General features: G+C 34.7%; 1 protein-coding gene across 3 annotated transcripts in view; it reads left to right on the top strand.

Annotated features, from left to right (window-relative positions):
• The window catches only part of USP15 (ubiquitin specific peptidase 15), a 63931-nt gene that overhangs the window by 22809 nt on the left and 24800 nt on the right, over positions 1-16322 (top strand). For 2 of the 3 annotated variants that reach the window (XM_052667417.1, XM_052667419.1), the window contains 3 exons: positions 2633-2778; positions 5173-5234; positions 14284-14367. In XM_052667417.1, the coding sequence (XP_052523377.1) occupies positions 2633-2778; positions 5173-5234; positions 14284-14367 (292 nt within the window). The remainder of the gene's footprint in view (positions 1-2632; positions 2779-5172; positions 5235-14283; positions 14368-16322) is intronic. The other variant, XM_052667418.1, reaches the window with a different exon arrangement.

The following is a 16322-nucleotide window of genomic DNA, read 5'->3' as shown; positions in this document are numbered from 1 at the left end:
TTTTTCATGTCCTTCCACTGATGTCTTTTTTTCATTCAATTTTAAGTTAATACATAAAAGGGTATATTACACAGCACAAGAACAAATTAGATTTATGAATTAATACCTAAAGCTGATGTACAAAGGTAACCGTTGGGCTGTGAGTTGGCAGGCCAGGCGCATTCTCTAAAGTAACTGAATCCTCTATTATATTCAGATCTTGTAGTTATTCATAGTTATTTTGCCTGTTCTTTAAACATAATGTCATTTTTGTCCCTGAATATAACAAAACATGCACAGGATATTATTGATCACGTATCCCAGGTTTTTGGTGTATTTGTACATGTGTATCTGGGGTAGGATTCTTACAGTGAGTTGTATTTCTGCAATTAGAATTGTGGTTTAGACAAAGGACAAAGTCAAGTCCAACCATTACCTTGCATTGCTTGACAGCAGGGCTGGTTTTTTCAGATTTTACTTGCAGTGACTTATAGTTAGTATTTTGCAGAATGCATACCATAAAAACAGAATAATTTTCCCTTGTTAGATTTTAATCTTAAAGATAAATGGATAATCAGCTGCTTGTAATGGAATAAAAACCACCTAGGAGTTGTGAAATATGTCCTTGAAACAAGCCTTCAATGTTGTGTGTTAACTGCCCTTCTTGGGACCTGTACTAACTTGGCAAGGTGTACCTCTTTACTCACTAAGCAAAACTAGTAGCTTTGATAAACCAATTTAATGTTATTCAAAATTATATATACCAAATTCAAGCTACTTTTTAGCCATATTGAATTAAGCCATATCATTGGAATTATAGTTTATATATAAATTTCTGTTTTTTCTTTCTCTAATCAGATGCAGAATGAATGTTACTTGGATATACATTCATTTTTATTCTTAGCGTAGAAATAATGATAATTATGAGAACGTTCTCGTGAAAGGTAATAAGAAGCAGACTCACTGGCACCCCCATTCTGGACACTGGCCTTAATTGTTTTTCTGAGGTGTGGACAAGATTCTCTTGGAAGCCTTGAAAATATGTTCTTTCTGAAGCTAAATCTTCTTATGCAGAACAGCAAACTGTGCCATCGTAGCCAGGACATCCAAAAGAGTTTACGTGTCAGAAAAAGAGCTGGAAAAGTAGATACCTTTTTTGAGTGAAAGAATAATTGATTCCTGGAATTTTTCTCTTACCGTCCCTTTAGTATAAATTCCACTGAGGTGAATGGACGTAACATACTTAGATCCATTCAAGAAGTTTTAATGTATCTACCCATTATCATTACTTACAGTATTTGTTACCCTCAGGAGGTCAGGTCAGACCTTCCTTAATTTAAATATACAGAGGAGGTTTTGGAGAAAAATAAATAAGCGTAATCTAATATTCACTAGCCAGTGTTCAAATGTGTGTTATTCCTGAAATTCCTTTGCTTTTCTGCACAAGTAGATACTAACATAAGTTAGTTTGAGGTAGAGAAAAGAAATAATTATAGAGGATAGACCTGATAATGACAGAATACACAAGATGCCTCAGACTGTGCATGTTTAAATACATTGTGTTAATATACTTGAACAGGCACATTGATATTAGGTTATGAGTCAGTAATTCAGTGATAGTTGGTGAAGGCACAGGGATTAGGATTTTACAGTCAGAATTGTTTAAGCTCTTAAGAAATTATTTAAAAAAAAAAAAAACCAACTCAATTCCACAGTCTAAAAGTGGCACAACAGCCAAGTAGAATGTAGTCTGCCCAGAGTCTTGGTTATATCACGTACCGTACAGTCATCTGATAGGATTGATGATTGCTGTTACATAGCATTTCTGTAAATGAAGTTGGAACAGGAGATACTAATTTTTTACTTTCGAAGAACAAAAGCTGAAATGCTCAAGTATTTAGTTTTCATGGTTACTAATAAGTTAATGAGCAAATATCTTCCACAAATTCTTTTTTTTTTAGTGGAAGCTGTTGATAAATCTGGATATTTTTTTTTTTTAAGACTGTGCCAAATAGATTCGTGCTTGTATTCAAATATAGTTATTTGAAGTCATTGGTTGAGAACTGATTGAGATGGAAAGAAAGATCCAAGAAAAAAAAAAAAAAAGCAACTCAAGCTTTGCTTATAGTATAGGGCAAGGAGAATTGTAGTGTTTCAGCACAGAGTACAGTTTAATTTCTGTGAGTGTATGTGTTGAACTTAGTGCTAATTGCACTGAGACATGGGTAGTAGCAGGTTAAAAAACAGTGGAATTGAGAAAGGAACAGAATGAATTGCCCTTTCTGCCCCTAGTTTTATTGCCAGTTTTACTTCTAATCATTCTCTGTCCACCCACACTCCTGTGTAACCACACTTTGGGAAATGAGTAGACAGGTACCTAGGGTAGCTCCTGTCATCTCCTATGCTGTTATGTATTTGGACTACTTTGCTAGGAGATTCAGGAGGAAATAAAACACTCCTCTGACTATTTCCATCTTAAGGGCATGCCAGCTAGCAACTTCCTGTTTTATCTACAGCATGATACAGTTATATGATCATTTCTAGAGTTTGATCCATATTTTGAATATAAGGGCTACTGATTCTGATGTTTTATTCAGTTTGAAGTGTTTGTCTAGATAAGTGCTGAAATTCTGTTTTCTCCTTTTCAAAACAGATACAATTGAAAAAGAGATAAGAAAAATCTTCAATATTCCAGGTGAAAAAGAGACCAGATTGTGGAACAAATACATGAGTAATACTTTTGAACCTTTGAATAAACCAGATAGTACCATACAAGATGCTGGTTTATATCAGGGACAGGTACTGTGTCATACCATTTATTTTGTTGTTTTTTTAACGTTTATTTTTTGCTCATGAAGCTGTATCTGTACCCAGTGTATTTTCCATACTTTAAAAAGTGCTAATAAATTGTATTAGGGACAGGGTACTTGTTTTAAACAAACAAAAATAGAAGTGACTTGTAATTGTATTTTCATCTTTAAATATGAATTTACTAGAGAACTATAAAGAAATAAATGTAACATTGCTGACTTCAATTTGGCAAAACTTGAAATAAGCAATATTCCAAAATTGGGATATGTTTCTATAATGAAACTCAACTTTATTTAAAAATAAATAAATAAAAATTTGTCTAAAAGGCTATGAAAATAAAAGACTCAAATTGCAGTGTCTGGCTTTCAGAAAGAAAGAAAAAATAAAAATATGCATGAGAGTACATCCTTACTTATAAATGCCTTTGTGGGAAGATTTTTTTTTTCTAGATAGCTTTTTTTACCATTACAATTGGAAATAAACTATACAAATTTACATGTGAACTGATTGAGCAATTTCATTATTGGAATAACTTTTCAAATTATATTGATTCATTACTCTTCAAATCAAGTTGAATTTTTTTCAACAACTGTAGGTCATACTGTTATACTACAGACAAGAATGAATAAAATTTGATGGCAGTAATTGTAGGCAAGATTATATTAAAATATTTCCTTTTTCTTCAAAATACTTGACTTTAGCTTACTTAGCAACAGTGTTTATGTTGTGCCTCTGTTTTCTTTTATGCCATGGAAGGTAAGTAAACAGTGCACCAAAATAACAGCTTGGACTGTTGTGCTTTTTAACTTCAGTTAAAGCCTCACAGTTTATTTTCACAATGCACAGGTCCTGCTGTAAGAACCTGTGTCAAAGATATATCTTGAAAATTGCCTCTATCCCAGTGAAACATTAACTGTGAACTGTGCATGGTCTAATATAGCCATAAAAAGACCTGCTGGTGACATCTGTACTTAAAGGAAAACAGATATTATTCAAAACAATTGAACCATGGTTTCTGTAAAATGCTAAATGTTCCAAGCAGAGCATGTTTGTTTGGGTCAGTTGTACTTGCTGACATACAGGGCTGATGTTTTTCTCATCAAGCCTCCTAATTTAGTGGTAGTTATTCTATTAGTCTGTCTAATCTAATAGTTATTTTTACCATGTAAAACTAAGCTGTGCGTGTGATTGGTGGGTGAATGTTTTGAATTCAGCAGCTGATTTCTGAAGTGAGCTTTTAAGGATTCCATTGAACTGATACATCTGCATCTTCCTTTCATTCAATAGTCTCTGAAAACCAATGAAAGGAAGAATGAGCAGAACGTTTTACAGCGTTCGAGATTCAAAATAGTAAACCACTATTTTCCAGGCTGAAAACTGTAATGGAAAGCTGGTTTTCAATGGTTTCCTTAGTGTATGCAGACTGAAAATTTGATTTCATCTTCAAGAGACAGCATGATTTATGTAAGATTCTGAGGACAAGTGTATACGTGAATATATGTATATATGAATATATTATAGTATGTGTTTGTGTAGACACAGACACACAAAAGTATGGCATGGCAGATAGCTAGCATCCTGAAATATTAGTGAACAAATACATGAAATTATTTGTACTTAAAGTACAAAGTAGTTTCAGTTAAGATATTAGAATCTAGTTGCCATTTCAGATGATCTGGGCTATCCCAGCTGTCAGTCCAGAAAGGCATGAGCTTTTTGTGGGTCCAGTGTCGTATCTGCCAGCATAGGGCAGATATCTCAAATACCCAAAGACATCTCAAATGGCACTTGCCTGTGTTTAGGACTGAGTGTTCTGTTCTCCCATTTGTAGCAATAACAACTTGAATTAATTGTATTTCATTAGTCTACTCTCCATTTGGAAAATTAATATTAGGCACATCGACTAGAATATTTTTGTTTCTTTAAAAAAAAAAAAAAAAAGGACAAAACAGGAAGCTATGATTTAAGGTGAATTTTTATTTTATTTTTTTTATTTCCTGCCTACCTGGATTGTGTGTTGGGCAGCATTTGTTCAGGAATGCCCATTTCCTAATTGCACTGTTGTGAGTTGTGATCTCTATAGATTCATAGATTCTATTTAGGCAAGTGATCATCTGATCTCTTTGAGAGGTCAGATCTTGTCACTATACCCACAGGTTGTTGAAACCCAAACTTGTACAAATCAAGGTGAGGCCAGAAAAATGAACAGGGAGTGAGTAAGGGCGCATTGTAATTGAAAAGATATCAGTTAACCTCAGAGAATAGTAACTTAAACATCAGTCTGTTCTGTCTCCATCCCACATAAGCAAATTGATTTAAAACACTGGAAAATACTGTTTTTATTTTGGTATTCTTATTGCGTGTGTTTTTTTTTGTGGGTAGGTACTGGTAATAGAACAGAAGAATGAGGATGGAACATGGCCAAGAGGTTCTTCAACTCCTAAGTAAGTGACAGGTTTTTCATATTGTTCACCATAGCTTATCTATTTTCCCATAATATTTTCCTTTGAAATGCAGTTGGTTTTTCTTTCTGTTCTGCATATCGCCTTTTCTATTTTTTGTCTCAATAAATGCAAAGTAGTTTGTCTGTTTTAAGTGCTGCACAATGTAGAACATAATATTAAAAAGGTGATTTCCTGCATGTTCGTTGCACAGTTTTGGTGACTTTGGCCAGTAATATACTTTGTCTTGTTTAAAAATAGAAGGAAATCTTTAGTAGGAAACTGTGAAACTTGGCTTATTTTAGATTTCTGTTTCAAGCATATTTGAATTTCATCAGTATATTTGAATGTTTTTGTGAATAGCTTTTCCTTTTATCTTCAGACCACGTAATGTTTACCCATAAACATTATTAAATTGTCTTGTGTTGCCAGGATGTCGCTTTTGTTCTTGTTGGGCTGTCATCAGTTTACAGAGTATGATGTTATATTTCTGTTCTTCCTGCTGCCATTATGAGCAGCACCTACATATAATGGAAAGGGATAAAAAAAAGACTTCAGCATGGTGTTTTGTTTTTTTCAGTTGAATACATTTTTCAGCAGCATTTGTAGATTCTAAATGGCATCCTCCAGCATACACAAGGGTTTTGAGGAACAATTGGAACTACTAGTGAACTTACTAGCAGCCGTACATATTTTGTTAACTGCTTTTTCTCCCTTCTGGTAGATTCTTGAGCTTATCTTTCATTTGAATGTTCTAAGTTCCTCTTATTTCTTTTGTTATTTTGAATTAATGCAATGAGATTTAATGTTGCTTAAGATTTATTTGTAGTATAGTTGCTTATCATTTGAAAGATACAGACTTTTAATCTTTTTGACGTTTCATCTCAAACGTTTTTATTAGGAGCAACAGGTTATATTAAGTTGCTTAATGAAGTCTGAGCTGTTCAATTTAAGCTTAATTTGAACAGTTTAATCTTACTTAGCAGGATGTTATGACAAAAAGAGAACTGAAATTGTGGAGCAGCAGAAAGAATGGTATGCCAAATACATGGAAGTGTAATATCTGAGCTTAAAAAGCATTCAGTTGACTGACTGTCATGGCTTTAAAAAAAAAAAAAAAAAAAAAAAAATTTTGGTAGGAAGACATCCCTACTTTCCTGCCATGTTTTTACTCCACCTTATGGAGAACACTGAGAAATTTCATTTAAATTGAAGTGTATCACCTGAAAAATGTTTGATCTGGGGATAAGTAAAATGACAATAGAAAGTTCTGGTGTCAGAGAAGGTTTATAAGATACTCAGAAAATGAGAATAAATAGTTTCAAGATGAAGTGATGGTTTTGCCATTTGGCAGCTATCAGAAACATTGATTGAAATTTCATATTCAAATTCAAAAGGTTTGCAAAATTTAGTAGGTTCACATAAAAGTTATAAGCAAGCAGTAATGGGGCCAGATTTTTACATCTATATAAAACCTTGTGAAAAATCTAATAAATCATAAGAGGAATAAAAAATACATTACGCTACTTCTGATTCTCCTGTGTGAGATACCAGGAGTATTAGTATGTCATTGCTACCAGTGTATCCCCATACACCTTCCTGCAGTCCTGTCATGGTTTACACACATTGCACTGGCAGCTGAGAGTAGCTGTTTGCAGTGCCGTTTTTGGAAGAGTAAAAACTGTAAATATGTTCTGAGGCTACAGGATAAAATACCATATTTTGAAAGACCAAAATATAGATCACTAGAAAGTATGAGAGATTTCTAATGCTTGAAAAGGCCAGGATTATTTCAGAACATCAGCTAAGCTTTTCACAGAATCACAGAATAGTTGAGGTTGGAAGGCAAGTTTGAAGATTGTCTAATCCAAACTACCTATTCAAATAAGGATCAAAGTAAGCTACTGGAGAAATGCCACATTCCACAGCCTTCTTGGCCAACCTGTTTCATTGTTTACAGACCGTCACTATGAAAAACTAAAACACAGAATTGCCTGTGCATCAGTTTTTGCCTTATCTTTTCTTTTTCCGCTGGTGTTTCTATACCACTAGGGATTTATACTCATTTCCAAGATCACCCTGGAACAGTTCCATCTACATAAGCCTCTCTAGCCTGAGCAGTCCCTGCTCTGTCCTCTCAGGTCAGATGCTCCAGTTCCTTAATCATCTTTGTCACCTTTCACTGGACTTGATCCAGTATTTCCATGCCATCCTGTATTGGGTAGCGCAGAACTGAACCTTGCACTCTAAGTATTTCTCATCAGAATAAAGTGCCAAGTAAAGGGGTAAGGCTCACCTCCTGCAGTGTACCAGTGTTGTTCTTCAGAATTAAGCCCTGGAGCCTGTTGACTGTCTTTGCCAAGCTGCTTTCCAGCCTGTCAGCCTTCATTTTTATCCCAGTGTGTACAGGTTTCTAGGGCTATTCTTGCCCAGATGAATGACTTTGCATTTCCTTTATCAACTTGATGAGGTTCCTGTCTGCTCAGATACTTAGATGTTTTGCACATTTTCCCTGCCTCTTTCTTGGTAGCAGAAACATAACAGCAATCTTTAATTTGATTGCTTCATTTGTTATCATTTTTTACCACTTAAAGGTGATGAATGAAGGCAGAGTTGTTTGTTTTCTTTTTAATAAGAAATATGTTAAAGGTGTGATCATCTTTTCTGCAGCAAGAGAAGAACAAGATTTACTTTGAAAGTGGCAGAATTATGAGTTCAGTATAGAACACATTGCCTTGGAAAATAATGCTGTTTTGCTCATAACTGTAATTAATTGGTAAAAATGAAAATGTTTATTATAAGCATACCAAAACCATTGTTTTCTCTTCTAAGGAAACTTGGAGGAAATTCAGCTTTTTCGGTCCATTGTGCAGTTAAGAATTTCAGCCCTATGTTCAAACTTGTCAGTGCTTACATTTGTGTTGTATATTGTTCTTCTAACTTCTGAATTTACTTCATTTAGGAAGTAATTGCAACTGTAATTTAAATTCCTGTAAATTAAGTAAGCAAATCCTCTAAATTCTACTGATATCTTTTGTTGTCTCATTTTAACACAGACTTCAGTGTTTTTTTTTATGCCCGGAAGTATGTGAATGTGGTGTAAAGAGTCAGACTTCTGTCTTGGGAATAGCTGGATTTTGGCCCTCTGAGAGGTTCTATTTATATCAATTGTTTATATCAACTACTGGGATTTTTTTTTGCTCAGGAAGCTTGGCTTCTGTGAGACCGTTTCTGGGGAGCTGAGAGTGGCTTCACCTCAAATGTCTTCACTGTCATCTGCTCCCAAAATAGCTGTTACTCAGCATTAATGGATAGCTCCACAGAAAATTGTGTTATATTAACTTTGCAAATCTACATCGTTCTTCAGATTATCCCACACGTGTGGGTGGGAGAAACTACTTGAATGGTTTGCTGTCATGAAGAGTATGTTTTAAGATAGGAAACAAAAATCTAAGGCTGTAGTTCACATAAGTGAAGCAAACTTCACAAAAGCAAACAAAGAAAAAACCCAACAAATTATTCACGTTCTGGGAAATACTCTGCAACAATTAAAATCTTTTTACAATCTATGATCCCAAAACTTGAGAGAAGGAGAAGAAAGGAACTTAACGTTATGAAGTTCTATGAGGTACCAAATGAATAATGGGGACAAGCTTTCTCTATTAGTTCTCTGTTTAGAAATTGTTACCTGTTCATGTGCAAATTTATATAAAAGCAAATTAGATAAAAATACAAAGATACTGTTAACTAGTATCTTATTTTCTTCTACCCTTAGGAAGGCATTGTTCACTGTTTTCTCAGAGAACTTAAAACTGAAGTCCTTGTTAGTTTCTTCAAAAATGCTTCTTATGTGGCCCAAAATATTTCAACTAAATTATCAATACATATGTGTGTAATAAAAGTAACAGATTTAATTCTGGCCTGCTCTTTTTGACATTGCTGTGAAATAAATCCTCAAATAGTTAACAGCTTCTTTCTGTGACTTACAGATTGCCTGCTCTTAGCCTTAACAATTTTATGTGAAAGAGTACATTGATTTTTGTTTTTTGAGACTAGACACATTTATGATTTTTTCTTTTATAATTAAAAATGTTTTCTTAAAACATTTGTCACACAGTAAGTTTTTTTCTTAAAAAAAATCTTTTCTAATTTCAATTTGCATGCCTTTCTTGAAGAATCTCTCAAAACTTAATTGTTTTTTTGTTTCTGACCTGGATCTCTGTATATATATCTCTGTATATATTTTACAAAAGGAAGTAGAAAGTACATAGCTGTCTTTTTTGAAATATTTTATTGCTTGTGTATCCAAAGTTTTTAGGAAGCAAACATCTGTAATTCTTCAACTGTGTGCAGTTTTGTGTGCCACGGTGCCAGTATGAGACAGAGATAAGCTATTAGCGCCCAAAGGAGGGCTACAAAGATGGTGAAGGGTCTAGATGGCAAGGCATGAGAAGTAACTGAAATCCCTGGGTTTGTTCAGCTCAGAGCAGAGGAGGCTGAGGGGAGGCAGCCTGCAGCCCCTCCTGAGGTGGGCGGAAGGGCAGCGCTGAGCTTTGCTCATGGGCACCAGTGATAACAGGACCCCAGGGAACAGAATGGAGCTGCATCAGGGGAGGGTTGGGTTGGAGATCAGAATAGGTTGTTTATGGAGAAGAGTGGTTGGGTTCTGGAACAGGCTTCCCAGGGAAGTGATAAAGACACCAAGTATGCCAAATTTCAAGAAGTGTTCAGGCAACATTCTTATAATATGGTTTGATTTGATTTTTGGGTGGTCTTTTGTGGAGCCTGAATTCAGACTCGATGATCCTTGTATGTCCCTTCCAACTTGGGATATTATGTGATTGGAAAATCTTCACTCAGCCATAGCTTCTCTGACTGCCAATCCCAGTGTTTGACTACCCTCACTATTTATAATAATAATAAAAATAAATTAGTTGTTTATCCCTTTTTCCCTTTTTGTTATTGTCTGAAATACGGGCATTTCCATATAAGAATGTACCCATTGCCTCTTGTCCTTTCAGTGTAATCCACTAGTTTACACAATATTCTTCATCCCTTCCTGTTGTACATTTATACCTCTTGGTATGGACCCTCTGCAGTGTTCTCTTTTCTAGGCTGAACAGTCCCTACTCCTCGCAGGTCAGATGCACCAGTTTCTTAACCATCTCTGTAGCCATTCACGGAACTTGCTCTAATATGTCCCTGCTATGCTACAGAGCCTAAAACTGAACCCTGTATTCTAGGCGTACCTCATCAGGATAAAGTGCCAAGGAGAAGGCTGGGCTCACCTCCTTCAGCATGCTGGCCTTGTTCTTCTGAATACAGCCCTGGAGGCTGTTGACCATCTTTATCAAGTTGTTTCTCATTTTGTCAGCCTGTGTTTTTTTATCAAATGTGTACTGGTGCATTTTCTTTTACCTACTTCATGAGTCTTTCATCTCCCTATTTCTCCAGTCTGTGCAGGTCCTGCTGAACAGCATTATGCCTACCTGGTCTGTCAGAAGTGTTGTAAGCCTTACTGAAGCAGATATATCTGCTCCCATCAACAAACTAGTCGTCTCAGTAGTAGGGGGGTATCAGGGTGGTTTAATTATCGTTTCCATTTCATAAGTCCATGTTGATTTCTGCTAGTCACCTTGTTGTCCTTCATATGTCTGAAAGTGGTTTCCAGAATCAGTTATTAGAATATTTATCATATTTTAAGATAGTAAGATAAGCCTGAGCAGCCTGTATTTTCCTATATTTTCTGGCTTGCTGTCTTGAAGATATGATTGCCATATTTTCCAATCCTTAGGACTCCACCAGTAGCTATAATCTTTAAAGATAACTGAGTAGCATTACAGTATTATCAGCCAGTGCTTTCAGCAGTTGAGGCATCTTGTCAGGCTCCATCCTATGCATCTCCTGTGTGTTTAGATGTTCCTGAACCTGATTTTCCTCCAGTGGGGTAATTCTTACTTGCTCCAGATTTTGGTCTTGGAGACCTGCAACTCTGAAGAGTTGGTAAACAATAAGACATTTAAGGACCTTAGCATTTCCCATGCCCTTTGTCACTAGGATCTCTGCCTTATTTAGCAGTGACCCATGCTTTCTCTTGTCTTCTTTTGCTGTTTGTATGCTTTTAGAATCTTTCTTGTTGCCCTTCATATCACTTCCAGATTTAATTCCAGGTAGGTGTTAGGTCTCTTGTTCAAGTGTGTGTAGCTACATTTGTACATCCTGCTGACAAGGATATGGTTATTATCTGCATTCTAGCCTATAATATTTTATATCGCTTATAATTTATGAATCTTTTTACATTATAATTTATTACCCTGGTGCTCAGTCTGTGTCGAGAATGGAGAAATAAGGGAGCTATTTGTTCTGTGTCATAGAATATCTGAAGCTACTAGGGACCGACAGGAATCGTTGAGTATTTTATTCAATCCTAATTCCAGTTCTTGAGTTTCAGTCTTGTGTTTAGGTTTCTCTATTCACTATGTCAGCTCAGAATAACTTGTAAATGAGATCACTGCTCCTAGAATATTTTCTCTTTTTTGTTGTCATTTAGTAGTCTTTTATTGCTTGTTTATGGGTTTTCAAGGAGCTATGGAATGTCTGCAAAGAAATGCTGATGAATTTAAATTAACAGAATAAGTCATTTGCTTCTTGAAAGTATATTTGGAGAAGTGTAGTGAACTAAAGTCATGGTTCATATTGACAATGGGACTTAAGATGGCTTTGTAGCTGATAAGCAGGCACTGGCAAAAAAAAGTCTTTGGTTTTGGCAAGGGAACTTGCTTCGTTTCACTGACAGAAGCAATAAGCAAATACACTGGGATTTGAACATAAACCTTGCTCTGCCATTAAGACCAAAATACTGCACAGTTTGACCAGAATTTTTTGTTTTGTCTTCTATGCATATTGACAAAAATCCAGAGCAAAATTGCTCTTTGTTTTTAGTACTCAGAATATTTCTGGTAGCTTGTCCATGGGAAAGAATGTAGTCTGTGTTCAGTTGTCCTTCAGTATGGATAAAAGAACATTCTTGTACAATTCTGTGTTCAGTGGTCAGCTGTATCACTATTAAATAGATGTCAACAAAGTTTTGAGGTAGAGGTGTTGAATATTGCTCATACTTGTCATTTATTTTTCTAGTTAATGAGATGAAGTGCTGAAAAAATGCTGCTTTGTTTTGCAACAAGGTGATGCTAAGTTTAAAAAACAAAAAACAAAACCACCAATATGTTGCAGTTGTTTTATTGCAAGATACTTTTGGTGGTTGTTTTTGTACAATGTTAAAGAGCTGAAGGTAGAGCAATACTTTCAGTAGTAGCACTTAGTGTCCATTCAAAGTCTTCTGTTATCCTTTTTTTCATTTCTCTTTTAATAATGGGAGAATTTCTGCCGGTGTGGTTACCAAAGCTTTCCCACGAGTATTGAAACGTGCTTGAAGCTCTGAAGGAGTTATGAATGAATGATGTTAATCTTTGCACGCAGGATTTGGTAATGTAAGCAGATAGCTGCACATGTCGGAGTTTTATCAAGCTCTTACTGTTTTACATATCATTATTGCTCGCTATTTGATAGCAAACGCTTAGTTTTAAGCAGTTATTTTATCATACAGGCAGCAGCGCATCGGAGCAAGGAGTAAAACTGCAGATCGTTCTGTTCTCTGACGAACAAGATAACTGTTGCTGAAAACCAGATCTTTTTCTTTTTTTTTTTTTTTTTTTAAACTTTTTTTGGTTTCTTTGAATTGTGAGACAGCAATTATTATAAATCCCGTTTTGAATTTTAAAACAATATTGCAGTTGAATTTGTCTTAAGTTATATAAAAGCTTCATATTTGTTTTGGAAATTTAGATTTCCATTCAAAATGATTCAATAGAAATACCTTCTTTAAAAACAGTGAATGTGCATAATTTGTGTGTTGAATTCAAGTTAACTTGAACTAATAACTTGAGTTCTGTATCTTTCTTGTGGACATGTCTGTGTATATTACTTTGAAGATAACGATCAAAGAAGATTTAGATTGATAAAGGAAATCTACAGAAAAGCTGTTCAGTAAAATTTTTCTTAACATGGCGAAGCATCTTTTTTTTTTTTTTGGAAAAGATTTATTGATCAAAAGTTTTAAATTAATGTCAAAATACAGTAGGAAAGATTCCCAGAGTAAAAATGCCTATCTCTTTGCAGTTTGGTGCTTGTTATGTGCTTAAAATATTATGAGCGTACAAAATTTCTTGTCTTAATATTGTGAGACGTATTTCAAAGCTTCACTAGGACAGCTGGAGCTTTTTCTAGCCCAGCTGGATTGCATAGAGCCCACAGAAAAACACAAAAGGTTTTATAAGTATTCATAGTCTTTCACATGATTTTCTGTAAGGTCTAGAAAAGAAGAGAAAGGAAAAGAAAAAAACACAGCAAGATTTCCATATATTGTATATATTGCATTAAGGGGATCTTTATGAGTGAAATATTTGTTATTCTTATGTTTAGGAATAGGCTTAAGCAATGGGGATGAATGATAATGCTATTACTTCTGGCTGAAGGTTTTAAAATTTGCTTACTATTCTGCATGATATCCTGAAATTCTTTTAATGATTTTAATAAGACAACCATATTGAAATGGCTTCATGCTGCTATTAAACTAATACTGGGATACATGTCTTAATCATTTTTATATCACGTCTCAACATCCATTTATGGTTAACTGAAGAAAATGTACAATTTTCATATTAGATTTGCATTCTAGGTTACAGAAGGTTGCAATACCTGTTTTCTTTCTACAAACTGAAAGCAGCTTTTTTAGAACAGTGGTCTGTTTTGGTTCTTTGTTTTGTTTGCCTGCTTCTTTTAATTGCACTCAGTATTCCTTCAACATGATATGGAACTATTGTGAAGCATTCTGAGAGCTTGCATGTCTTGGGTGTTTTTCGTACTTTGCCCTTTTTTATAAAGTATTTATTTTCCATGCTTGTTTATATGCATTGTTCTTTTGTTAGCTTGCTTTCAAGGTTTTTAATATCTCAGAATTTTTATCTAATTTACCATTTTCATATTTTTAAAGGTCCCCAGGTGCATCCAATTTTTCAACTTTACCAAAGATCTCTCCATCTCTGTCAAATAATTATAACAACATGAACAACAGAAAGTAAGCAATATATCTTAAAAATTTTAAATGAATCACCCCAGTGTGACATACACAAATTTCCATGTTACCTAGCTTAAGGATTTTGATTTGTTTTGTCAGTATTTTGATAATGAACTGTTACTGATGGCTATTTTGTAATACAGATGTTGTCAAACATGATAGCAGAAAAAACTCAGTTCAAGACGCTTGGTAACTCTTAGTATTCATATGCTAAAAATAACATTGAGCTCTGTAAGAAAATATATAAGGACTTTATTTTTGATATGGCAAACTCTAAATCCATTAATATAATGTCTGATTTTACATGGGCCACAAAAAAGTATAACCTACTTCTCCTGACTTATTGATGCTAAGGTATTATAGCAGTATATATGATAACACACATGGGCTTAAAAGCCACAGCAGCTGGGTTGTTTTAGCTATGATTATAGCCACTGATTAACTATTAGCAACATAACATCCCTGTCTTAGTGCTAGGAGATTTGAGAGAGATTGGTTTGGTTGATGTGCTTGAGCATTGCCATGAGCAGAGGCTTAGCAAAAGGGGCTTCTCACCTTTTAGGGCCTTGTCCTTTATATAGCAACTCAGAAGTTTTGTAAAGATCGCAGTAAGACTCCAGAAGAAGAGCATTCCAGTGGCCAACTTTGTGTGTAGTCTTTTGATATGCGACACAACTCTAAAAGCTGGTGAATGTAGATGAACGTGGAATTATCTAACTTTAACAGAGTACTAGGTTGAGCACCTTTGGAATGTTTGAAGCCATGAAACACCCATCTCTAATGCAATCTGGGGTAAAATTTAAGAGCCTTATTCTTACAGTTCAGTCAAATTTAAAATATTTTTCTAAACATGCATTTTATGATCAAACATGAAGATGTTAAACATTAAAAAGGTGATATAAATATTAAGTATCTTATACAATATCTTCCAGTTAAATACTGCATTTATCAGAAGTGATTTTTCGTAAGGGGTGAAGTGTCACTTGTGCTTCTACCAATTGTGAGTAGCCCCAACTCTCACTGTTAAACAGTTGAAATCCATGTGTTTAACTGCAGTCTGTTGTACTCTGTGTGAATGTGTAGTAAACAAATATTTTCTATCTATAGTTGTATGAAAAATTACTTGTCTAGAGCTGAGCCTCTAGCTGAGAACTAATCTCTCCTTCCCCCATTGCTTATGCAAAATACCATTGTAATGCCAAAAGCAGAGCTTAGCGAGCAGACGCTGTTTCCTAGTGAGCACCCATTTTTAAGCAGTCACCACGGTTTTTTTCTTTCTGTCATTACTGCTAGCATCTCTCTAGTGATGCTGTAGTAATTTATGGTTTCTTCTGAAACTGAAATGGAAGCTTTTGAAACTTAAGATAAATTTTTTTGGGTGTTTTTTGTTGGCTTTGTTTTTTAAACTTGAGGATTTTCAACAGAAATACTTACTTAGAAGGAAGTGATATAAAATTCAGATTTGTTGAGGAAATGATCATTTGAAGTGCCTTAAATATAACTTAAGGGTTTCTAAATCAGAAAGTAGGTATATGTTCTGTATAGTGTTATGAAACGCCAGCCTTTTTTCTCTTGTTACCTAAAGGACAGTAGATACAAATGTTATATAATGCAGATACTTGGTGCAGAAGCATGTTTTTCTTTATAATGCAATAATCCAACTATGGATTTTTAAAAATATTCTAAAAAAAAAAAACCACTAATTTACATTATGATGAAATACACATTAAAATCCATAGTAACACTTTTGTCAGAATACACGTTCAAGGCTAACTAGGTCAATAATAGAGAATTCATACCATTCGTATACCGTGTACTTGAAAGTATGTGCTGTTGCATTAAGAATGTTTGGCTTTAAGAAGTAAATATATTTGATTGCATTTCATAATTCTGGGTAGAGCTTGGTTTCCTCTTAGTTGCTACTCTTCTACTAAATATCTCCTCCTATAAGAAAG

The sequence above is a fragment of the Tympanuchus pallidicinctus genome, unplaced genomic scaffold (genome assembly GCF_026119805.1).
Source record: "Tympanuchus pallidicinctus isolate F22 unplaced genomic scaffold, pur_lepc_1.0 scaffold8, whole genome shotgun sequence".
In the NCBI taxonomy this organism is placed as follows: Eukaryota; Metazoa; Chordata; class Aves; order Galliformes; family Phasianidae; genus Tympanuchus; species Tympanuchus pallidicinctus.
This window is presented reverse-complemented; position numbering and strand designations above follow the sequence as displayed.